Consider the following 23774-nt stretch of genomic DNA (forward strand, 5'->3'; position numbering starts at 1 on the left):
AGGGCAGTAATAGTAGGGGATTTTAACTACCCAAATATTAACTGGGATGGTTTTATTATGCAAGGTAGAGAGGAAGCAAAATTCTTAAGTTGCATCCAGGAGAACTTTTTTAACCAGTATGTAGAAAGCCCAACAAGGGAGGGGGCAATTCTGGACCTAATATTCGGAAATGAGCCTGGGCAGGTGGAAGGCGTATCTGTAGGGGAGCCTTTTGGAGATAGTGACCATAACTCAGTTAGATTTAGGATAGTTATGGAAAAGGATAAGGTTGGGCCAGGAATAAAAATTCTAAACTGGGGAAAGGCTAATTTTACTAAGATGAGATACGGTTTGGCCCAAGTGGACTTAGAGCAGCTACTTGCAGATAAAACTGTGTCAGAGCAGTGGAATGCATTCAAGAAGGAAATAGTGAGAGTACAGGGCAAATATGTTCCATAAAGACAAAAGACCAAGTCCAGAGAACCCTGGATGTCAAGCGACATAAAGGTTAGGATTAAGAGAAAAAGAGAAGCTTATGGCAGACAACGAGGCCTCAATATGGCAGAGTCCCTAAAGGAGTATAAAAAGTTGAGGGAGGAACTTTAAAAATAAATTAAGAAAGCAAAGACAGTGCATGAGAGATCATTGTTGGGTAGAATAAAGGAAAACCTAAAGGGTTTTTTTAAATATATGAGGACCATAAGAATAACTAGGGAAAGTGTAGGGCCAATAAGGGACCATAGAGGTTATCTGTGTGTGGACCTGGAAGATGTAGGTACAGTCCTCCATGTATACTTTGCGTCAGTCTTCACAATGGAAAAGAACAATGCAGATATAGAAAACAGGGCGAAGGACTGTGAAATATTAGAGGAAATGAACATAATGAGAGAGGAGGTACTAGCGTGTTTAACGGTCTTAAAAATGGAAAATCCGCAGGTCTGGATGAGATGTATCCTTGGCTGTTGAGAGAGACAAGGGATGAAATATCAGGGGCCCTGGCAGTAATTTTCAAACCCTCTCTGGTGAGGTGCCAGAGGACTGGAGGAATGCTAACATTGTCCCATTATTAAAAAAGGAGGAAGGGATAGACTAGGAAATTACAGGCCATTCAATCTAACCTCAGTGATGGGAAGTTACTAGAAAGAATTCTGAGGGACAGAGTATACCTGCACTTGGAGAGACACAGATTAATCAGGGATAGTCAGCATGGATTTGTTAAGGGAATGTCCTGTTTGACAAATTTGATAGAATGTTTTGAGGAGGTAACCAAGAGTGTTGACGAGGGTAATGCATTTGATGTGGTCTACATGGATTTTAGCAAGGCCTTTGATAAGGTCCCTTATGGCAGACTGGTCAAGAAAGTAAGAGCTCATGGGATCCAAGGCAAAGTGACACGTTGGATCCAAAGTTGGCTGAGAGGCAGGAAGCAAAGGGCAATGGTAGAGGGATGTTTCTATGACCAGAGGTCTGTTTCCAATGGGATTCCGCAGGGCTCGGTGCTGGGGCCTTTGCCATTTGTGATGTACATTAAATGATTTGGACTCTAATGTAGGAGGTATGATCAAGAAGTTCGTGGATGACATGAAAATTGGCAGGGTGGTAAATAGTGAGGAGGACAGCCGTAAACTGCAGGAGGATATCAATGGACTGGTCAGGTGGGCAGAGCAGTGGCAAATGGAATTCAACCCGGAAAAGTGTGAGTAATGCACTTGGGGAGGGCTAATAAGGCAAGGGATTACACTATGAATGGTAGGACCATGGAAAGTACTGAAGATCAGAGGGACCTTGGTGTGCATATCCACAAATCCCTGAAGGTAGCAGGGCAGGTAGATAAGGCTGTTAAGAAGGCATATGGGATACTTGCCTTTATTAGCCGAGGCAAAGAATACAAGAGCAGGGAGGTTATGCTTGGACTGTATAAAACGCTGATTAGGCCACAACTGGAGTACAGCGTGCAGTTCAGGTCACCACATTATGGGAAGGATGCGATTGCACTGGAGAGAGTGCAGAGGAGATTTACCAGGATGCTGCCTGGGCTGGAGGGTCTGAGCTATGAGGAAAGATTGGATAGGCTGAGGTTGTTTTCCTTGGAGCAGCAAAAGTTGAAAGGGGACCTGATAAAGGCACATAAGATTATGATAGGGCGAATAGGAAGGCACTTTTTCCATTAGTAGAGGGGTCAATAACCATGGGGCATACATTTAAGGTAAGAGGTAGAAGACTAAGTGGGGAGTTGAGGAGAAATTTTTTCACCAAGAGGATGGTGGGAGTCGGGAACTCACTGCCTGAAAGGATGGTTGAGTGAGAAACTCTTGTAACGTTTAATAAGTATTTAGATATTCACTTGCATTGCCATTGCCTCCAGGGCTATGAGCCTAGCGCTGGAAAATGGGATTAATGTAGTCAGATCTTCATCACCGGTGTGGACACGATGGGCCAAATGGCCTCCATCTGAGCTGTAAAGGTCTATAAGTCTAACCTGCTCACTGACGCTCAGTTTGGATTCTGCCAAGGCCACTCGGCTCCTGACCTCGTTACAGGCATGATCCAAACCTGGACAAAGGAGCTGAAGTCAAGAAGTGAGGTGAGAGTAATTGCCCTTGCCATCAAGGCAGTATTTGAGTGTGTCATCAAGGACCCCAAGCTAAATTGATGTCAGTGGGAATTGCAGGAAACTCTCCACTGGATGGTGTCATACCCAACACAAAGATGGTTCTGGTTGTTGGATCCAATCATCTCAGCCCCAGAACATTGCTACAGGAGTTCCTCAGGCTGTGCCCTTGGCCCAACTGTCTTTAGTTGCTCCATCAATGACCTTCCTATTATCATAAGGTCTGAAGTTGGGATATTCACTGATCGCTGCAAAATGTTTGCCTCAATTTGCAGTTCCTCAGCTAATGAGGCAATCCATGCCTGCATGCAGCAAGGCCTGCACAATATTTCTGGCTTTGACTGATAAGTGGCACATAACATTCATGCCATGCTAGTGCCAAACAATGATCATCTCCAACAAGAGGGAATCTAACCCCCCATTGATACTCAGTAAGATTGTCATTGCTAATTCCCCACCATCAAAATCGTGGAGAAGACTATTGAGAAGAATCTTAAGCGGACAAGCCACATAAATAAAAATAAAAATACCTGGAAAAACTGAGCAGGTCTGGCAGCATCTGCGGAGAGGAACACAGTTAATGTTTCGAGTCTGTACGACTCTTCAACAGAACTAAGTAAAAATAGAAAAGAGGTGAAACATAAGCTGGTTTAAGGGGGGGATAGAGCTGGATAGAGGGCCAACAACTAATGTCACGCTGACAGTTCTCGATGAAAAGCCACATAAATACTCTATCTACAAGAGCAGGTCAGAGACTAGGATATTTTGAGGCAGGTAACTTACCTCAAAGTCTTTACCATCTACAAGGCACAAGTCAGAAGTGTGATGGAGTATTCTCCACTTGCCTGGAAGCGTGTGGCTCCAACAACAACATAAGAAGCTCAACACATTTAGGACAAAGCAGTCAGCTTGTTTGGCATCCCATTCACCATTTTTTAAAAATCGCTCCCTCTATCACCAACACATAGTGGCAGCAGTGTAGGCAGCAGCAAGACACAGGCAATGGTGCGTGGCAGCAGCAAGACGCAGGTGGTGGTGTGAGCCAGCAGTAAGATGCAGGCAGCGGTGTGAGCCAGCAGCAAGAGGCTGGCAGCGGTGTGAGCCAGCAGCAAGAGGCTGGCAGCGGTGTGAGCCAGCAGCAAGACGCAGGCGTTGGTGTGAGCCAGCAGCAAGACACAGGCGTTGGTGTGAGCCAGCAGCAAGACGCAGGCGTTGGTGTGAGCCAGCAGCAAGACGCAGGCGTTGGTGTGAGCCAGCAGCAAGACGCAGGTGGTGGTGTGAGCCAGCAGCAAGACGCTGGCAGCGGTGTGAGCCAGCAGCAAGACGCAGGTGGTGGTGTGAGCCAGCAGTAAGATGCAGGCAGCGGTGTGAGCCAACAGCAAGAGGCTGGCAGCGGTGTGAGCCAGCAGCAAGAGGCTGGCAGCGGTGTGAGCCAGCAGCAAGACGCAGGCGTTGGTGTGAGCCAGCAGCAAGACGCAGGCGTTGGTGTGAGCCAGCAGCAAGACGCAGGCGTTGGTGTGAGCCAGCAGCAAGACGCAGGCGTTGGTGTGAGCCAGCAGCAAGACGCAGGTGGTGGTGTGAGCCAGCAGCAAGACGCTGGCAGCGGTGTGAGCCAGCAGCAAGACGCAGGTGGTGGTGTGAGCCAGCAGCAAGACGCTGGCAGCGGTGTGAGATTGCAGCAAGTCACCAAGGCTCCTGCAGCAGGACCTTCCAAAGCTGCCACTTTGAACACATAGGACAAAGGCAGGAGATACATGGGAACACCACCACTTGCAAGTTCCCTCCAAGTCACAATCATCCCGACTTGGAACTATATTACCATTCCTTCATCGTCGTTTGATCAAAATCCTGGAACTCCCTCCCTAACAGCACCATATGTGTACCTACACCACATACACAGCAGCAGTTCAAGAGTGTAGCTTGCACCACCTATTTGAGGGAAATTAGGGATGGGCAATGAATGCTGGCCTTGCCGATGATGTCCACATCCCATGAACTATTTTAAGAAATAAATTATTCAATTCACTGCAGATTAAATCCTTATGGATTCCTATTCGTCCTTCCCCACTCCTCTCATAGGACTGGTGACATTTCACTGTTGAAAGATTTTGTGTGTGTGGAATTGAGGAATAATTGGAGTAAGGTGATAGGATCATATGATCAAGGTGGAACTAATCTGTTATGGAAATATGCAGTAATTTGTGATAACGTTATGGGGAGAATTTTCTCCCCGTCGGGCAGGCGCGGGCAGGCATGGAGCCGATTGCCACAGCGATCGGCTGCATGCCACCATTTTATGCGGGCTGGCCAAATTAGGCCCACCCAGTGTGACGCACACCCAGAAGCACTCAACGCTACCTGTGTGGGCAGGGGAAGGAGGGAGAGTTGGGGCCTGCGCTATTTCGGATGCAGAAATCTCCCTGAGGCACAGAGCTGTCTCACGAAGATTAATTTAATAATAAACATTGGAATAAAGAAAAAAAATTACTGAGATTGTCACATGAGCTGGGACATGTTTATGAATTTTCATAAGACATTTTATTTAATTAATAAACTCTTCATGAAACCCCATCCCGCCCTTGGATGAGGTTTCATGAGAAATGCGAAGGCTGCCTGGGCTCTTCGCCTGACCTTATGATAATCGGAAGGTCATTGATGGAGCAACTAAAGACAGGGTTTGACCGGCAGCCCTGACAATCACTTTACTCAGTTAATTAATGGCCTTAACAGGCCTTTGACAGTTCGGCGGGCGCACAGCAGACTCCGGTGCACGCCTGCCGAACTGAAGATCGGAATAACACGCAATGACATCGGGATGCACACCCTGTATCATTTTACGCGTCGGCAGGCGAGGTTTGCCCCCAAACGCCGAATGGAAGATTCTGGCCTGTGACATGACTGACACTAAATAAACCATTGATTCTCAGATGGGGCAGCATTTTATGAGTCGGCGAGCAGGGACAGGGCCAGCTCGCCGACGCATAAAATGATGCGCGGTGACATCGGGGGAAACTCCTGACGTCACCACGCCCGATTTAAATTTTCAGGAAGGCGCGAGTGCAGCAAAATCAGCTGCACGCCTGCCGACCTGTCAATGACCAATTGAGGCCATTGACAGGATCAATTGAGTAATTAAAGGACCTGCCCGTCCAATCTTAAGGTTGGTGGGCAGGCCAGGAGGCCCAGCGGGAACTAGAAAAAGTATAAAATCTCATCCACGGGCGGGATGAGGTTTCATGTAGGCTTTAAAAAATTTTAATAAAGATTTTGTTAAAATTATGGACATGTCCCAATTCATGTGACAGTGTCATATGAGGCGGCTTGTAAGGGAAATTTTATTTTTCTATTTTTGTCTTTTTTACATTTACAGCCGATCTCCCTGAGGCTGCACTTAGCCTCAGGGTGATAAGTGCGCTCTTTCGTGCGCATGCGCAAAAGAGCGCATTCTAGATTTTTGATTCCCACCCCCCACCTGCACAGGGAGCGCATAGCGCTTCTGTGCGGACATCACGCTGGGTGGGCCTTAATTGGCCCACCCACATAAAATAGCGGCGCGCCCACCCATCAACTTCCCCCCCCATTGGGGGAAAATTCAGCCCATGGTCCAGAATGGCACTTTGGGGATGAAGTCACACTTCTGCGGTAGCTTAAAACGCATGATAGTGAGTTAGCTGCTGCCTTCGTATTTGCAGAATTTTGCTTTTTCATTGACGTTAATGGAAAGAAAATTTTGACAGGTTGTGAAATGGGTGTCCAATTTGCTGGAGATGATTTATAATCCTGCTCAAGTCTAATTTTACAAAGAGATAAAAACAAAAAACTGCGAATGCTGGAAATCCAAAACAAAAACAGAATTACCTGGAAAAACTCAGCAGGTCTGGCAGCGTCGGCGGAGAAGAAAAGAGTTGATGTTTCGAGTCCTCATGACCCTTCAACAGAACTGAGTAAATCCAAGGAGAGGGGTGAAATATAAGCTGGTTTAAGGTGGTGGTGGTGGTGGCGGGGGGTGGGTGGGGGGGGGTGGTGGGGGTGGTGGTGGGTTGGATGGGGGGGGTGTGTTGGATGGGGGGGTGGTTGGGGGGAGGGGTGGGTGGGTGGTGTGGTTGTAGGGACAAGCAAGCAGTGATAGAGCAGATAATCAAAAGACATCACAGACAAAAGAACACAGAGGTGTTGAGGTTGGTGATATTATCTAAACGAATGTGCTAATTAAGAATGGATGGTAGGGCACTCAAGATACAGCTCTAATGGGGGTCGGGGGGGGCATAAAAGATTTAAAAATAATGGAAATAGGTGGGAAAAGAAAAATCTATATAAATTATTGGAAAAAACAAAAGGAAGGGGGAAGAAACCGAAACGGGGTGGGGATGGAGGAGGGAGTTCAAGAACTAAAGTTGTTGAATTCAATATTCAGTCCGGAAGGCTGTAAAGTGCCTAGTCGGAAGAGAAGGTGCTGTTCCTCTAGTTTGCGTTGGGCTTCACTGGAACAATGCAGCAAGCCAAGGACAGACATGTGGGCAAGAGAGCAGGGTGGAGTGTTAAAATGGCAAGCGACAGGGAGGTTTGGCTCTAAGGGAGAGACCAAACGTAAACTGGGCGACCGCTTTGCAGAACACCTGCGGTCTGTCCGCAAGAATGACCCAAACCTCCCTGTCGCTTGCCATTTTAACACTCCACCCTGCTCTCTTGCCCACATGTCTGTCCTTGGCTTGCTGCATTGTTCCAGTGAAGCCCAACCCAAACTAGAGGAACAGCAGCTCCTCTTCCGACTAGGCCCTTTACAGCCTTCCGGACTGAATATTGAATTCAACAACTTTAGATCTTGAACTCCCTCCTCCATCCCCACCCCCTTTCTGTTTCTTCCCCCTTCCTTTTGTTTTTTCTAATCTGCTCCTATCACTGCTTGCTTGTCCCTACAACCACACCACCCCCCTCCACTTCTCTCCCCCCACCCAAACCCCACCACCGCCACCGCTGCCCCCCCCCCCCCCCCCCCCCCCCCCCACCCCCACCCCTCCCACCTTAAACCAGCTTATATTTCACCTCTCTCCTTGGATTCACCCAGTTCTGTTGAAGAGTCAGGAGGACTCGAAATATCAACTCTAATTTTACACCCTGTTATCTTCTGATGGAATGTGAAGATTGTAGCAAAACTTGAGTAAGCCTGGGTGGCAACCTCTGTACTGTGGAACAAAAGCCACTCCCACCAGCACTAATTATATATTTGGTTTGTTATGTTGTTCATACAATATTCAAGAGCCAAGAGTTGAATTGGACCAAAGTCTCAATCCTTTGCTTTTATTCAATAAAGCAGAGAAGATATTCAAATGAAATCTGGCAAACAGGTAGAAATAGGGCCCTTACGTGACAGCAACAATTTATATTTACAAAACATTGCTTGTCTGGGAGCCAGTGTAGGTCAGCAAGCACAGACGTGATGAGGGAAAGGGACTTGCTGCCAGTTAAGACGCGAACAGCAGAGTTTTGAATGACCTCATGTTTATTGAGGATAGAATGCGGGAGACCAGCCAGGGGAGTGTTTAAATAGTCAAGTCTAGAGGTGATGAAAGATTGGATGAAGGTTTCAGCAGTGTATATGCTAAGGCAGGGGCAAAGTCGAGCTTTGTTACTGAGGTGGGAAAAGGCAGTCTTAGAGATAGCATGAAAATGAGGTCGAAACTATTTTTGCCATATTAAAGGTTTGTTAAGCACAAGTTGTAGGTTGTCACGCACATTGTCCAGTATTACTATGCAGCATTCATTATGATGTCTAGTTTCTGCCAGGTGGAATGGTCATTAAACCTCACAGAAGGAGGCCATTTGGCCCATTGTGTCTGTACAAGAAATGAGGGCAGTTATTTAGCACCATTGATCCCATTACCTTCAAGCCATAGCCTGATGTTAATGTGCTGTTTTAAGCAGGCAAGCTGGATACTCACTGAAAACCAATGGAATCCTTTTTTTAAATAGATCAGAGCCCAGTGGTGTAAGCAAGATCTGACTTACAATTTTAGATAGCTGCCTGAGTAGGGGAGCAGTGCCAGCTCGTCCATCATATTTTCAATCGTCATCACTTACTACTCTGAGCTACCAATGTTTGTCATAAGTAAGAAACATACCATTTTAATAACTACCCACAATCATGAGTTGCATGGTGTCTGGTAAGTTAAATTTGGCCACAGTAGAGAAACATAACGTAACTAACATTTTAAGATATTTGGCAAAAGATCCAGAAAGGAGATTAAATTATTTTTTACACAGTGAGTTATGATGATCTGGAATACACTGCCTTAAAATGTGGTGGAAGCAGATGCAATAGTAACTTTCAAAAAGGGAATCAGATATTTACTTGGAAAGGAAATACTTGACATGGCTATGGGAAAACAGAAGGGCAGTGGGGCTAATGGATAGTTCTTTCAATGGGCTGGTATTGCATGATGTACACAATGGTTTCCTTCTGTGCTGTATGATTAGATGAGCAAATTTATGAGACCGATTTCAATGTTGTTACTGCTTGTACCAGATATTTTAATGTCCTGAAAATATTTCAAATATTACCTGTCAATCAAAAAATACAAATTTCTTGTTTAACCATGATGATGTGGGTAATTTTCCTAGTACACATGAAGTGTGGTAACTAGCCAACCTTTTTTGAGCACTGAGTGCTACTGGTGGAATTCTGATTTATAAGTGCTTATTCTGGACATTGTAATTTGCGTTGAGGGCTTTGTGGCCTGAGTGTTGGACTTTTGGAATTATTCCAGGCAATTCCTTCATTCCCATGTTGGAATTGGTGTATGGTTCATGTGCAATAAGAAAGAGCCTGTTTCAGATCTGTTAGAGGAAAGTAAGTGGACCTACAGAATGTTGTAAAGCTTGGAATTTATTATTCCTATGAGAAAGGTTCAAGCTTAACTATATTATAAAAAAAGACATGTCTAAGCTTTTCATCTTGCACTCATCAGGACACTTCACAAGAATACCAATACAAGGGGAAAACAACAATTTATACTGTATGTGAAGAGAGTGCTGATTGGAAGGCAAGTGACATTGCCATGGAGAATGCACCAGTGATGATGACTGACTGTTAACTGCAGAACATTGTTTGAAATTTAAACCAGGCAGTTTGACCCTGATTGGTCAAGGCATTACCCTGAGGAATGAGTCAGTGAATGGCTGTCACTTATTTTGTTTAGCTGAAACAGGCACAATGAGTGTACATACTCTTTCTGTCTGCAAAGAGCAAGGCCCTGTGTATTAATATATGTAGCTCCCAGTACACGCAAATGTTGCGCATATCTCTTTTTTTTTCAGCAATACTAGAGTTCCATACTACCAAACAACTATTTATATTATAAAATCTACCCAAGTTTGTTCAATATGTGAAAACTTCAATATCGTGGCTAAATGAATTTTGTATTTGAAATGTTGGCCTGGATTTTTGCAGAGTCGAACCAAGTCTCGAGGCATTTAAAAATGGCAGGCGAGACCCAATTCCAGCTTTCCCACCATTATTCCAGGTGCTAGCAATTTTCACTGGCGTGAGATAAGGGTGTGGGTAGCGAGCCTTCACCCTGCACTTCCGACCTGGTTGGCTCCATTTTGGGGTAAGGCAGCTCATTACCCTCCCCCGCACTTGGGCCATCTTCTGGATGACCGGTAGTTCAAGGCCCCTCTGAGAAGTTGTGAACATTAACCTGGATTCGGGAACCTTTTGAAAATTACGTTTAAAAAGTCTTATCCATGCCCCTTCCATGCCCATCACCCAGTATGCACTATGTTCAGAACCAGTGAGCCATATAATAACAATGGCAAGTCCTGATATGCTGAAGGGGAAAAAAAACACCTATTCAGAAACCTTCTTTGAAAAAATTGCTGTTCTTGCAACCCTATAAAAGTATCAATTGGACATGGTCGTTCATAGTATCAATATCGAAGCTGTCCCTCACTTCACACCTCTTAGTTTTGTCCAAGTAAACAAGGAAACATTGACAACACAGAACAAAGAAATAAAAAATTATTATAACCTCATAAAGATGTCAGTCAATCAGAACAAACACACCACTTCCACCTGTTAAAACAGAAGCCCTGCTGAGCGAATCCATTGGTGAGTCTTGGAGCTCAGCCAAACATTCATAATGTGGCCACCTAGAAACTGTATCAACAGTGCATGATGACCAGACATCTGCTTCTCCAAATAGGCTCATCATGAATGCTTGGCTGAGCTCCAGGACTCTCAAATGGTTTAGCATGACAGAGTTTCTGTTTTGAAAGGTGGAAGTGGAGGGCATGGAGGGGGTGTGGGATGTGGGTGGGGAGTAAGGAGATGAGGGGGTGAGGGCTAGAGGGCGTAACAGCTTTTGAAACAACTGAGAAGAAATCCCAGAGAACTGAGGCGAGCCTTCCCACTAGTCCACCTCAGCACTGGCCCATCCCCAATCTAATTCCAAGGTTGGCAGGCTCGGCTCAATCCTGCCCCTGCTCCCACGGAGTGAAAAGTACTTGTGACGGGGCCCTTTGCATCAAGGTTGGTCTGCCAAGTTGGGAACTTTCTGGACTCAAGCTACTCTCCTCGGTAGTGAAAATCCGGCCCATTAATTTTGGCATTTTTAGTGATTTACCAAATTCATCTTAAAAACACTGGGAGTCCTGATACTTCATGTGTAACCCATGATTAATTTCAAAAGAATATTGCGTTAACATTAAGTTTGCACAGGAACAGGAGCAGGCCACTTAGCCGCTCAAGCCTATTCTGCCATTCAATTAGATCGTGATTGACCTGAATGTTAATTCCATTTGCCTGTCTTGCTTCCAGGTCACTTAATACCTTTGGCTCTCAGAACCCTCTCTAACCATTTAGTTGATAATTAGGATCGAAATTATCAAAAAGATTACATGTAAAAACAGGGACAACATCCAGTTCTACTTTCCCAACTCTTTTTAATTGATCCAACTTCAATAACATTTTGGGGGAAAGAGTTCCATTTTTCCACTGCTCTTTGTGTGAAAAAGTGCTTCCTGATATTACCCCTGAATGACCCAACTCTAATTTTAAGGTTATACCCCCCTGTTCTGGACTCCTCCACCAGAGGAAATAGTTCCTTTCTATCTCATCTGTCTTAAACACTTAAATATTATCATCACTAATGTTCTACAGTCCCAGGAATATAAGACTTTGCAAGATAAGATATGCATTTATTTATTATCACGTTAAAACATTTCCAAGCTCTTCAATAAATTGCTTTTGAAGTGTGGTCACATGGGCAAATACAGCAGTCACTCTGCATCACCAGTATCCTGCAAACAACAATGAGCTAGAAGATCAGTTAATGTGTTTATGATAGTGACTGAGGAATGAATCTTGGTCAGGACAATAGGAATATTTACTACTCTTCTTCCTATAATATGGGACTTTAACTGTCCATTTCAACAACTAGAATAGGCAGATGGGAATTTGATTTTACCAAAGGTTGGCATCTCTAACAGTAGAGCACTGCCTCACTTGGTCATAGGAGTATCAGTTTAGATTATGAATTCCTTCACACGGTCACTGGAATATTAGTCTAGATTGTGAATTTGAGCCCTGGTGTTGAACTCCAGCCCAAAATCTCTTTTTTTGGAATGTAGGTGATTTATTTAGGTGCGTGACTCTTTTAAATCTTTTTGCATGACATCAAAGAGCTGACTTGTGACTGTGCGCGTGGGAGCTCTCAGGTTCCTGTGCAGTCACACAGCTTAAAACGTAAATAGCTTCTGACCCAGAGGCAAGGATGATATCAACTAAAGTGGCTGTATTGTGGCTGAGGACACATGGATATATACCCTGCGGATAATTTTAAGCCCCCCAAAATGGGTGGGTTGGGGTCGGGTGAGATGTAACAATTTTAAAAGTCTCAAACTTGACCCCTACCTGCCTCTAACTCACTCACTACTAGGTTTAGCCGAGGCGGGGAAAGGGTTTGGCGATCATTCTGCTCTCAGGAATGGGTTGGCCCTTTAAGTATAATGAGGCTGTTTCAGGTTGAACCTGTCTTCCAGGTTTCAGGTGATTTTCCTAAGCCTGGTTAAACCCAGCAGATAAAGGAAGGTGGGAACTGCTTCCCATATGTGGTCCAGTTTGCACACTCATTTGTACAAAGCTTTATCTAGCTATTAATGTAATATTTCAGATGCAACATTGTTATTTATTGTCTGAAATATTGTCGTTGGTAGAGAGTTTCACCGTGTGTGTGTGTGATGTAATTGTTTTTGGGATATTTTGCTACTTATATTGTGCAATGTTTCATATCAGTTACTTCACAGTGATTGCTTCTTGAAGCTATCTTATCTTTCATGCGCCGTTTGACCTACATTAGGCTTTGCAATTAAAAATGTAGGCCTCAGAAACCTGTAAGGTGGCATTAGTATTGAGATGCGCTTGTCCAAGATCTCTGTCGGTGATCCTGCTAAAGTTCACATTCAAGGGCAAAAAACATGAAGGTTCTCCTATGGCCCCTGTGCAATAGGGGTGGTGGGTGGGGAGTGCATTTTAAAAAAGAAATGGCTAGCCAAATTTTTTTGGGGCGCGGGACATAATTCTTGCCAGGTCTCCCATTTGGGCCCATATCCACCCCTTGGCTAACATCTGTGACCATTCTTACCAATTTATACTTGCACCAAATGTATACACAGGCTCCCTAAGAAGGCCAAGCCAGTTCTGAGTTCCCAAACAGGCTTTAACACTTCCCTCAACTCCCCTCATCCTCTATCCTTTACATAGGCAACTTTAACCCTATTCACGCAGCTTGTTTTTATTCACAATAATATAAACATTGTTTTCTGGAGTGGTTTCAAACCCAAAAAGGAGAATGCTTCACTTGGCACATTGAAATGAACTCCTGAATCCCTCTTTTATTTCAATTTCTGGCCTTTCAAAAAATCTGCTAGGAAAGCTACTCAACTGTAATGTAAGGCATTACTGTAAGCAATAGCCAGGTCACAAACACAGGTTGAGTTTAATACATTTCTGTTGCACAGAGTGGGAAGCTGAAATTTCTAGTCTACCAGGCTCAACACAGCGAAATATTGACCATCCTCCTGCAGCTCCTACTGCTGCTGGTGACTTCCAGGCTGGATATTCTAGGTGGTGATTTCAACCACATTGTTGATGTGACCAGATGATCTGGAAGGCCTGACAGCAAACTGGATGCCATGTCCAGACTCCTGATGGAAACGGTAAAAGATATCATGCTGCACAATGTCTTCAGCAGCCCTGCAGATGGAGCGCTGCATCAAGATTAGATGAGCTAGTCTGTTCCAGGATAGACTTCCTGTTTATATCCCAAGTGCTCATGGTCAGATACACTGACGTCAAGCAGTGTTCTCTGATCACTGCCTCCTACTGACTGACCCTACAGGATGATCAGAAGATTGGCAGGGGGACATGGAGGCTGAACATGAAGCTATTGACCCGTAAAAACATCGAGGAGCTCATCAGGGATTGGAGAACTGTGAAACCCCTCTTTGAGTCTCAAAGGCAAACATCAAGAGATCTTCATCCTCAAAGGTATTCAGAAAGTGAGAACAAGACAAAGGGAGCTATCCCAACCGCAAAAAGCACCCAGACTCTGTCCTGCTGCAGTTGATGGGGATTGATGTCAAGAAGGATCCCTAAGAGGTGAAGAGTCAGCAGGCCTTGCTCTTTGCTACTGTGACCTCCAAGATCATCATCTGGTCCAGTGCCCACACTGTGGAGCAGGATGAGAAAAGCTTGTGTTTATTCTTCCAAAAGGTACACAGAGAGAGCTTTGTGATCAGCATCCTGAAGACAGAAAGTGGTTTGGTAACATCATCATAGCCTGACATAATGAGGATCAGCAAATCCTTTTATGCTGGGCTGTACGTTGTGAAGCTCACTGATAGCACGGTCTTCCAGTGCATAGAGCTATCGATGGCCAAATGTTGCAGTCCAGAACATTCCAAGGACTACATGCTGAGGTACACATTAAAGCTTGGGGAAGCCAAAATGGCTCAATGGGTAAAGGCCCTCCTGCCATAGTATACTGAGGAGTTGGAAGCCGAGTGGGCTGTAGCGCCAGAGAATGTTGGATATGAAATATAAATGCACGTGGTAAATATAACCTGAAATGGCAAGTGTAGTGAGGTACCTCATACACTGCATTGAAAGAAAGTAATCTGCCACACACTTCATGTAACATCATATTTGTACTGTTATTTATGTAACATACTTTTACAAATTTTATGAATACTTCATTTGGAAAAAGTATTTTTCTGTTTTAACATAATGGTTATTTTTGATTTTTTTATTCAGGTTTTTCCATATGTTCTCCTGCTAGTAGCAATCCTTATGTATGTTCCAGCCTTATTTTGGCAGTTTACTGCAGCGCCTCAGCTTTATGGAGAATTGACTTTTATAATAGAAGAGCTTGATAAGGCCTACAACCGTGGAATCAGATTAGCACAGCACATTGTCAGCACCAGTGGATTTGATGCTAACATCTGTTTCCAAACCTTTGGGGAGCAGAGCGGGTACGTAGATAAGCAGATTGTTAGTTGTATATTTGTATGGTTGCAGCTATCCCATGCCTCTGGATTCTGTATTTGTGATGTTAAATAAATCATACAGAATAGTAGGAGGATAACTTCATATTTTCTGTATGGTTACATTTATACCACTTATTTCACTTTGAATTGTGTGAGTGAATGATTAGCTTGTTCTGTCTCTAGTTCCATTTTTAAAAAAGATGTTGTGTGCCCCTTTAATAGTTACTTACAACACACCAACAAAACAGGGGGAATGGGGATCTTGAAATGTGCAATTTTGTTTGCAGGAACAGAAACAGAAGCAGCCATTCATGGCACATTAGTAATAATGATCCTTTAACATTTCTCAAATGACGAATGAGCCATTTAACAAGAATGAGGAAAAAAAAGTGCCTAATTCGCTTGAAACACACTATATTTCTATAAACCGTTACATGGCAAACTCTAAACCACTGTGGACTAGATTCTCATCTTTCTCCAAGCCGAGGTATGCACTGAGAGCAATCGTAGAACCATAACTTCTGCATGGGCTGAAACCAGATGACTCAGCACACACTTGAAATCTAACCTGTACAATTCAATTAGTTACTACTGGAAATCAAATGTAGTTATATGTTCACAGGTCAGATGTTTTCTGCTTTATTTTTAATTAAGCACCAATTAGAAAACTTATTAAATTATCCAAAACCTGTAAGAAACAGTATGGCGCATTATAGGTTCTTTTCATTTGATGTTCTTTCTTTAACTTTAGTGCCAAGGAGAAAAGGGAGAATTTTTTCCAGTTCCCAATCGTGGAGCGTTATTTGAAATCAAAAGAAGACTCCTGGAGAATGTTGACGTTGTATCTTATTCGCAAAGGCCTTGCTGTCACGTTTCTTATACTTGCCTGCATCTACTTGGGATATTACATCTCTCTGACCTCCCTCACAGATGAATTCAGATGCTCAGTCAAAACAGGCATTTTGGGGAACGAAACAAGCATACCAGATTTCTTTCAGTGCAAACTCATTTCTGTTGGAATTTTTCAACTCCTAAGTATCGTCAACATTGTCGTATATATCCTCCTTACACCAGTGGCAGTGTACAGTATGATATTTCCTTTAAGAAAGAAGTTCACTTTTCTTAAGGTATATGAACTTCTGCCACAGTTTGAGGTGATGAACGTTACTAAAGGCTATTGGAATGACTTGAATCTGTACCTTCTATTTTTGGAAGAAAATATCAGTGAAATAAAATCACATAAGTGCCTCAAAGTGCTAGAACACATAAAAGGCAAGGGGCTATTAGAACCATCAGTGATGGATGCAATGATGCCTTTAATAGCCCTTGGACAAGTCAAGTCAGATACAGTAGATGGTTTGGCCAAAACCAAGAAAGCTGAGCAGAAATCTGACCCCAATATGGACCTGAATACAACACAACTGAAAGGTAAGACTTTTTGTTGAAAGTAGACTTCAAAACAAATTTCCTGCATTTTTTACACAGAACATAGAGATTAAATAGTGCAGGGGGTAATTTTATACCAGTAATTTATATTTTCAAACAGAACAGTTGAGGGTAATTTTATACCAGTAATTTATATTTTCAAACAGAATAATGCAGATCATAATTTCTACTCTCACTATCCTCAAACTGTGAGGGTAATAACAAACTACTTAATGATTACCACAGTCTGGATTGTTTTGATGGCAATACTGGTAAACAGACACTTATTTCAATAGGCCAGTATTGAATAGTCTCAAAGCCGGATGTATGGAAATAGGAAGGAAAAAGAAGAAAAATAAAAGAGAGGTCGCATTTTGTATTACGGTTTTGCTGCAAGGACTTCTCCATAGTGTAAGCTCAGGGTTTTTTTCAATTTTTAAGCATCAGAAATTCTAAGATAATTAGGAAGGATTTTCCTGAGGTTTGTTTCCCGAGGACAATCTGTTCTCTGAGCACAAAGGTCATGAAAAGGAGGTGACCACCCAAATCAACTGGTCTCTGCCCCTTTTCTGGGATTTCCTGGGTGGAAGCAGTTCATGGCTTGTAGGAGGCACAGGCCATTTTGCAACATACTAATGAGACTGGAGACCTCTCCCCTCCTCTTTCTGTTTGTCTACTTACTGGGTACCCCAGGGCAGAGGTGCCCAAAGTACAAGATACTTTGGCCTGCCCCCAACTTCCACTGATTGGAAGATCTGCAGGAATCCTTTCAGGTAGGGCCAGACATAAGCAATCCTGCAGAATCTTCATTTTCCTCCCTTTCTACTGCTGGAATTTGGGCTTATAAATGGCACCGGTTGTAAATCCCGGTGATCTTGAGGCACAAACTTTGGGTGGAATTTAATGTGTTTGACTGGAGACCCTCCTATCAGGTGGAGAACTGGTGGGAGCCCTGTGTAGTTTCACTCCAGAAGGCCCAGTAGAATTACCAGGCAATCAGACACTTACCTAGGGAGTTTATGGCCTCTCATGCAATCAACGTGGCAGTTGGGCAGAAATCCCGGCCCTGAGAGCTGCTGGCCAACCAGAGGCCAATGGTTCTGCAGTACCAGCAGCACCACCAGGAGTAGTGGCCACTGCCGGTCCATCACTCAGGCTGACCTTGAGGATCACCGCTGGAACACTAGATAGAGGTGAGTGTGGGCGGGATGGGAATCCCAGGGAGTGGGTCACCAGCGATGGAGAGGCAAGGGAGATTGGAAGCAAGAGCAGAGAGTACTGAACCAAAGATATCTAGCTGTATTTTTTCTATATTAAAATGGCTGATTGGGGTTTCAAGATGCAATTTCAAAATGTGTTAAAAATGTCAGGTTCTAGGGACAAATTGCATTGTAAGACTGCCAATATGTACTTATAGTATAATTTCTTCCTATAGGTGGCACTGTAGTTGCCATTTTAAACATTTCACAGTACTAGTGTGAAAATATTGGTTAATACACACGAACCATTGCTAACCAATTTTTCTGCAGTAACTTTAAATTCCCCACTTTGGCCACCTGATGGTTCTGCAAGAGCCTAGTACTTTCTGTCAGTATGTTCTATCTGTTAACTAAATGAAAGAACTTGTGTCACCAGGAATTGCAGAGGACATTTCGCTAAAGATAAGGATGCAAGAATTCATACCCATTCATAGAAGTGCAACTCACCCCGCCAAAGCAGAAATCTTTGTTCCCAATTGTGGATTAACGGTTTCTGTAACAGACAATTTATTCACAACCTATGTATTATGCCCAGGAAGCAAGTTGAAGATCTACCACATAGTCTTTGCTTCAATTAATATCTCTAATATTCAAATTTTCTTACAGTCTCAAGTGTTCGAACAAAAACATCCTCCAGTCCTACCCCCACTTCCACTGCCACTCCCATTGCACCAGGCTGCCCACGTCCTCTTGAAGTCTGCCACTATTCTCCCCCCAAGTTTACAATACTGCTCAGTTTTGTGCCATCTGTGAATATTGAAATTGTGCCCTGCACATCCAAGTCTAAGTCATCTAAATGTATCAAGGGAGCCATGGTCCTAATACTACTAGACACCTTGCTCTAGTTCGAAAAACAACCTTTCACCACTGCTCTCTGCTTCCTGCCACTCAGCCAATGTCATGTTCATACTTCCACTTTCCCTTTTATTCCATGGACTTTAACTTTGCTGGCAAGCCTACTGGTGGCACTTGATCAAACACCTTTTGGCAATCCACATACACCAAATCAACTCCGTCACCCTGTCTGTTACCTCATGGAAGAACTCAATCAAGCTAGTTAAACACAATATTCCTTTAACAAACCCATTCTGGTTTTCCCTACTTATTGTCTCTAAAGTCTTTCCCAGTACTGAGATTAAACTGACTGGCCTGAAGTTGCTGAATTTATCCTTATACCCTTTTCTGAACAATGGTGTAACATATGCAATCCTCCAGTCCTTTAGAAGAATCCACGAGCCTAATGAGGATTGGGAAATTATGGTCAGAGCCTCAGCAGTTTTCACCCTTATTCAGCACAGCATCCTCTGATGCATCCCATCTGGTCCTGGTGACTTAGCACCTTTAAGTACAACCAGCCTTTCTAATACTTCCTATTTATGAATTTTTAGCCATCTCTCCATCCAGGTTTCCTAGCCACATTTCTTCATCCACCATATGCCTAAATTTTTTTCTCTAATCTTTGTATGGAAACTTTATTGAACATCAACTGAAACTGCATATGCAGGACATGTAACCTTATTTGTACAATCAGTGACTTCTTCAAAAAAAAAACCAATATTTTTGCAACACAGCTTGCCTTTAAGAAATCTGTGCTAGCTGTCCCTGATTGTCCCATGTATTTCTAAATGCTTACTCATTTGATCTCGAAGATGATGGATTCTAAAAGTTTTCCCACAACTTGGTAAAACCCCAAAACTGAAATAAACTACTGGTTTCCTAGGTATATTACAAGTCAACCTCAGTATCTGGTCAAGTGAAAACATTCAGGAAAATAAAGAGTTACATCCGAAAGTTGCTTAAAACAAAGAAACCCCCTTTAGAGTGAACAAAGGTGAATGAAACCCCAAAATATGTAATCATGCTTAATTATTGAAAGAACGTAGCCTGAATTCTGTTCATTATAGTGATGAGTAAGCAAGATCTTTTTACAATTGTTTTCAGTTATTACTAAATCAGTTTCTGTAGAGGATGGGATCAGATCCACCGATGAAGAAAGAGATGAGTCCATGGCTCTGCGACAAAGACTTCTGGAACCTCAGACGTGCAGTTCAGACTGTTAAAACGTGCAATTTAACAACATGCATTTTGTTCTGAAAGGCAAATATTAGACCTTAATTTACAACAGTATTAGTAAGCTGTATGTTTGTTGTAGGTCAATGGACTATAAACTTATCACATTATGTCCCTTAACTTTAAATTATTTGTTACCTGGAGAAGTGCTCATTCTTTAAAAAGATACTTTCCTTTTTAATTTATATTTCTCACATTTTTCTAAATAAATATCAGTATTTTAGCAAGAATGTTGAGTAAGCTCAAAAATAGAAAGTAGATTGACAGACTTGGTTAAAATTAATCAGGTAATGTAGAACTTAACTCAATAGAATTGATGTCTCCTTTTAAAAATAATTATTTATACTAAAAATATTGAAATAGTCGCTTGGTATTACAGAACATGAGTATTACTTGAAGAAGAGACATGCTGTTGAGTTTTTCATCTTGTACTCATCTGGACAGTCACAAGAATGCCAAATTTCAAAGGGAGCAACAATTTATACTGCATGAGAAAAAGGTGCTGATTGGTTGGCAAGTTGACTCTGCTCAAGCGTACCATGGAGAATTAATCAGGAACAGGATACATTGGCCATAAGTCCCTAAGACATATCAAATAGCGTGTCACTTTGGTTGTTCACATAGGGAAAATACTGACCATACTCAACCAGCCAGCCTGTGCTTGCAACACTCAGAACATAATGTCTAATGTTAAATGTGATTCTGCGATTGGACAGCACTTGCTGAATAATCCTGAGTGTACTAGGAATTATATTAACACTAATTTAAGGTTTTTAGTGGAGCTCGCAATGTGGCTCACTTACGCTTGCTAGAAGCTACATATGTTCATACACAGGGACCTGTCCTCTGCAGGCAGAAGGAAAATGTCCAGGCATTGTGCCTTATTGAGTTAAACAAACGAATGGGGGATAGTAGTTTCATGGTGCATTCTCCATGGCAATGCCTTAACCAGTCAGAGTCTACTTGCCAACCAATCAGTGCCCTTTTTTCATGCAGTATAGATTGTTGCTCTCTGCTTTCTTTGAAATGTGGCATTCTCCTATCTGTCTTGATAAGTGCAAGATAAAAAGCGTTGACAGATTTGAATAATGTAATTTTTATTATCTCTTAATTGGATATACAACTGGGGTACTGTACTGATAGCAAGCCTTTGACTCAGTGGTAGAATTCTCACATGTGAGTCAAATGGTATAGGGTTGAAGCCTCACTCCAGATAGCCCTGGCAAGCAGAAACTGGATTATGGTCTCTGTCGTCGCAGTATTTATTCAGCAAGGTGCTCACCTCTAGATTCCCCTGCCCCTCCCACACAAAATCGTAAAGTGTAATTGGGGAAGTTTAGCCTCAGCTGCTTTCAAGGAGAAGACTCCCTGATGAGAAAAACCATGAGGAAGGCGATGGGAAACTAACTCGGCTATTCCTTCCTAGTAAGTGGCTGAAGAATTTCATGTGCAAGGCTTGGGTTAGGATCTGCCCTAGGGAAGAGCACAACAGATGGATTGTATTGATATGGCTAAAGAAACTTTATATTTAGTTTAGATTAATTAAATACAGATTCTGTATAACAACATTAACTTACTAGGAGGATTTGAGGGAAAATGCTCTCAATGTTAAGTTTATTAAAATGATCATTTGTCCAGTTATGGGATATACTTTCCAATGAGTCACACTTACTATTTTTTATCACTCAAGCTGTCAGATTTTTTGAGATTTGGCAAGCATACATTGGCCAGAGCTTTCTGGTGTTTTTTTAGCTCGTAACTTTTTTTCTTGTCCATTTCAGGAAAACATAGGAATATTGTAGCTGGTGATTGTAGAAGTGGAAAACCCCAGCTATTATCCCAAGCAAAGTGGAATTTCCCATGGAATGCATCCAGAAAAATAACGACTTTCTGATGTGTTCAGGTTCTGGAGTCAAAAACTGGAACCAATATTGTAATGGTTTTCAAAGAAGCTAGCAGACTAGAGTCTTCCCAACTGATTCTCTCACATTTGAGACTAAAAACAGAAAATGCACTTGTAGAGATGAAGCCAGTTCTGACCTTTCAAAATATCTGGCATCAGCAGACCTATGAGATACCATGGTTCCTATTTTTTAAATTCAGATTTGCAGCTTTTTGTCTTGTATTTTTCAAAAATTAGGTTCTGTCATTGTGGAATTTTCATGAATATTTACTGCAGAATTCAAGAAAACATGCCAGTAGTTTTCAATTAAAGTCACTTAAAACTTTACCAGCATTTTTTTTAGCTTTGAAGTTATTCTTGTCACAAGAGAAGTAAGTAATCTCCAAAAGTAAAAATTGTTCAAACTCCAAAACAGAACACAGGCACCATAATTTATTAGGTAATCTAAAGCAATAGACTCTGGCTATGGGACACAAACATACCAAGATATCAAATTTATTCTCTTGCTATTGTGACATGGTTTATCCTGCTTAAACAAATGGAACAAGAGCCCTGTTGGGCTGGATTTTACATGCCCATGCTGGGTGTGTTTTCAGCACGGGGTGGAGGGGGGTGGACACTCATAAAATAGGCCAGGTGGTTGGTCTACCACCTGCCCATCCACCCCCAACCCAGTGCCTGTAATTCACTAGGTGGGTAGGTGCTGTAATTGGCAGCCTGCCTTCATCTTTAAATGAACAATTAAAGGTCAAATAACAAGCCTATTGGACCGAATAACACTGCCCTTGCAAAAATACGGTTGGTGTGAGCAGTCGGGTGGGAGTGGCAGGCTGTATTTTGGGCCTACATGAGAAAAGGCGGGAAGGAAAAGGGGGCACCTCATTCAGGGAGTGCCCTGCATGCATCAGGGGCATCCCCTCAAGATATCGCTTTCTTCCTTGCCGCCTGCGCTACAAAACCTGACACCCCCCCCCATTCCGCTCCCTGAGCTCTAGGATACCTCCCCACCTTAAAACCCCATGACTACCTATCCTGCGCAGCCATGATCATCCTTAGGCTTCTTCCTGCAGTCCCAACAGCCCCCACTGCTGAACTCTGGCTGGCAGCTCCTGAGGGTGGAGCTCCCTCCTGCTGAGGGATGAAAGCCCCACTGTTAAACAATTTAGCCTGCCCGCAGAGTGTTATAACTTTGGCGCAGGCTTCCTCGGTGTGTGTTGGCTTCCAGCTGACTTTTCTTCCAGACTGGCAAAAAGTCCACTCACCTCTCCCCACCTCAACCCTGTAAAATCCAGCCCCTTATGTCAGAATAGGTGAGGACCATTCATTCCTTCAAGCATGTTCTACCATTCACCCAGATCATTGTTGCTCTGTACTTCTGTTTCTTTTACCTGACTTTGATCCTTATCCTTTGAAACTTTTACCTAATAAAAATCTGTTAACCTTGGTCATAAAAATTTCAATTGACCCAGCAACCACGGCATTTTGAGAGAGAGGATTCCAGATTTCCACTACTGTGTGTGTGTGAAGAAGTGCTCTCTAATTTCACACCTGAATAAATGAGATAGTGCAGTCACATTCTACACCTAAAGTACCCTGGGCTGAACATCTGTGGCTCTCCCTGCACATTCTGCCATTAATCTAGTGGGAGTGTATGGAGAAGCCACAAATGAAGCATTATCCTAGACTTGCACGGGAGTTTCCATGGCCTTGTTAGTGGTGAAACCTTAATGTACTTTAACAAGAGCAGTAAGACAGGAAATGTCAGCAACTGCTAAATCTGAGAGTCATCACATTCCCATCCTCTCATTAAGCAGGTGGCTTGCTGGTGGTTGGTGCACGAGGTGTAAGTTGGTTCTACCTGGGGGAGTAAGCCTGGATTGTTCACTCACCTTACAAACAAGGTTGAATGGGTATTAGTGGCTTTTATCCAGGACCAAAGCTCTAAGATGCCGCCTGGTCCACAGTATCCATCCTGCTCTGGTGG

The 23774-nt window shown here is 43.1% G+C and overlaps 1 protein-coding gene across 4 annotated transcripts in view; it reads left to right on the forward strand.

The window, feature by feature from the left end:
- The window catches only part of panx1a (pannexin 1a), a 55690-nt gene that overhangs the window by 19126 nt on the left and 12790 nt on the right, over positions 1-23774 (forward strand). For 3 of the 4 annotated variants that reach the window (XR_005944428.1, XM_041199160.1, XM_041199162.1), the window contains 2 exons: positions 14901-15118; positions 15885-16561. Coding sequence is in view for 3 of the 4 variants with exons in the window: in XM_041199160.1 (XP_041055094.1) it covers positions 14901-15118; positions 15885-16561 (895 nt within the window). In the remaining variant the exon portion in view is untranslated. Of the gene's footprint in view, positions 1-14900; positions 15119-15884; positions 16562-19758; positions 20376-23774 lie in introns of those variants that run through there. The other variant, XM_041199161.1, reaches the window with a different exon arrangement.

The sequence above is a fragment of the Carcharodon carcharias genome, chromosome 11 (genome assembly GCF_017639515.1).
Source record: "Carcharodon carcharias isolate sCarCar2 chromosome 11, sCarCar2.pri, whole genome shotgun sequence".
In the NCBI taxonomy this organism is placed as follows: Eukaryota; Metazoa; Chordata; class Chondrichthyes; order Lamniformes; family Lamnidae; genus Carcharodon; species Carcharodon carcharias.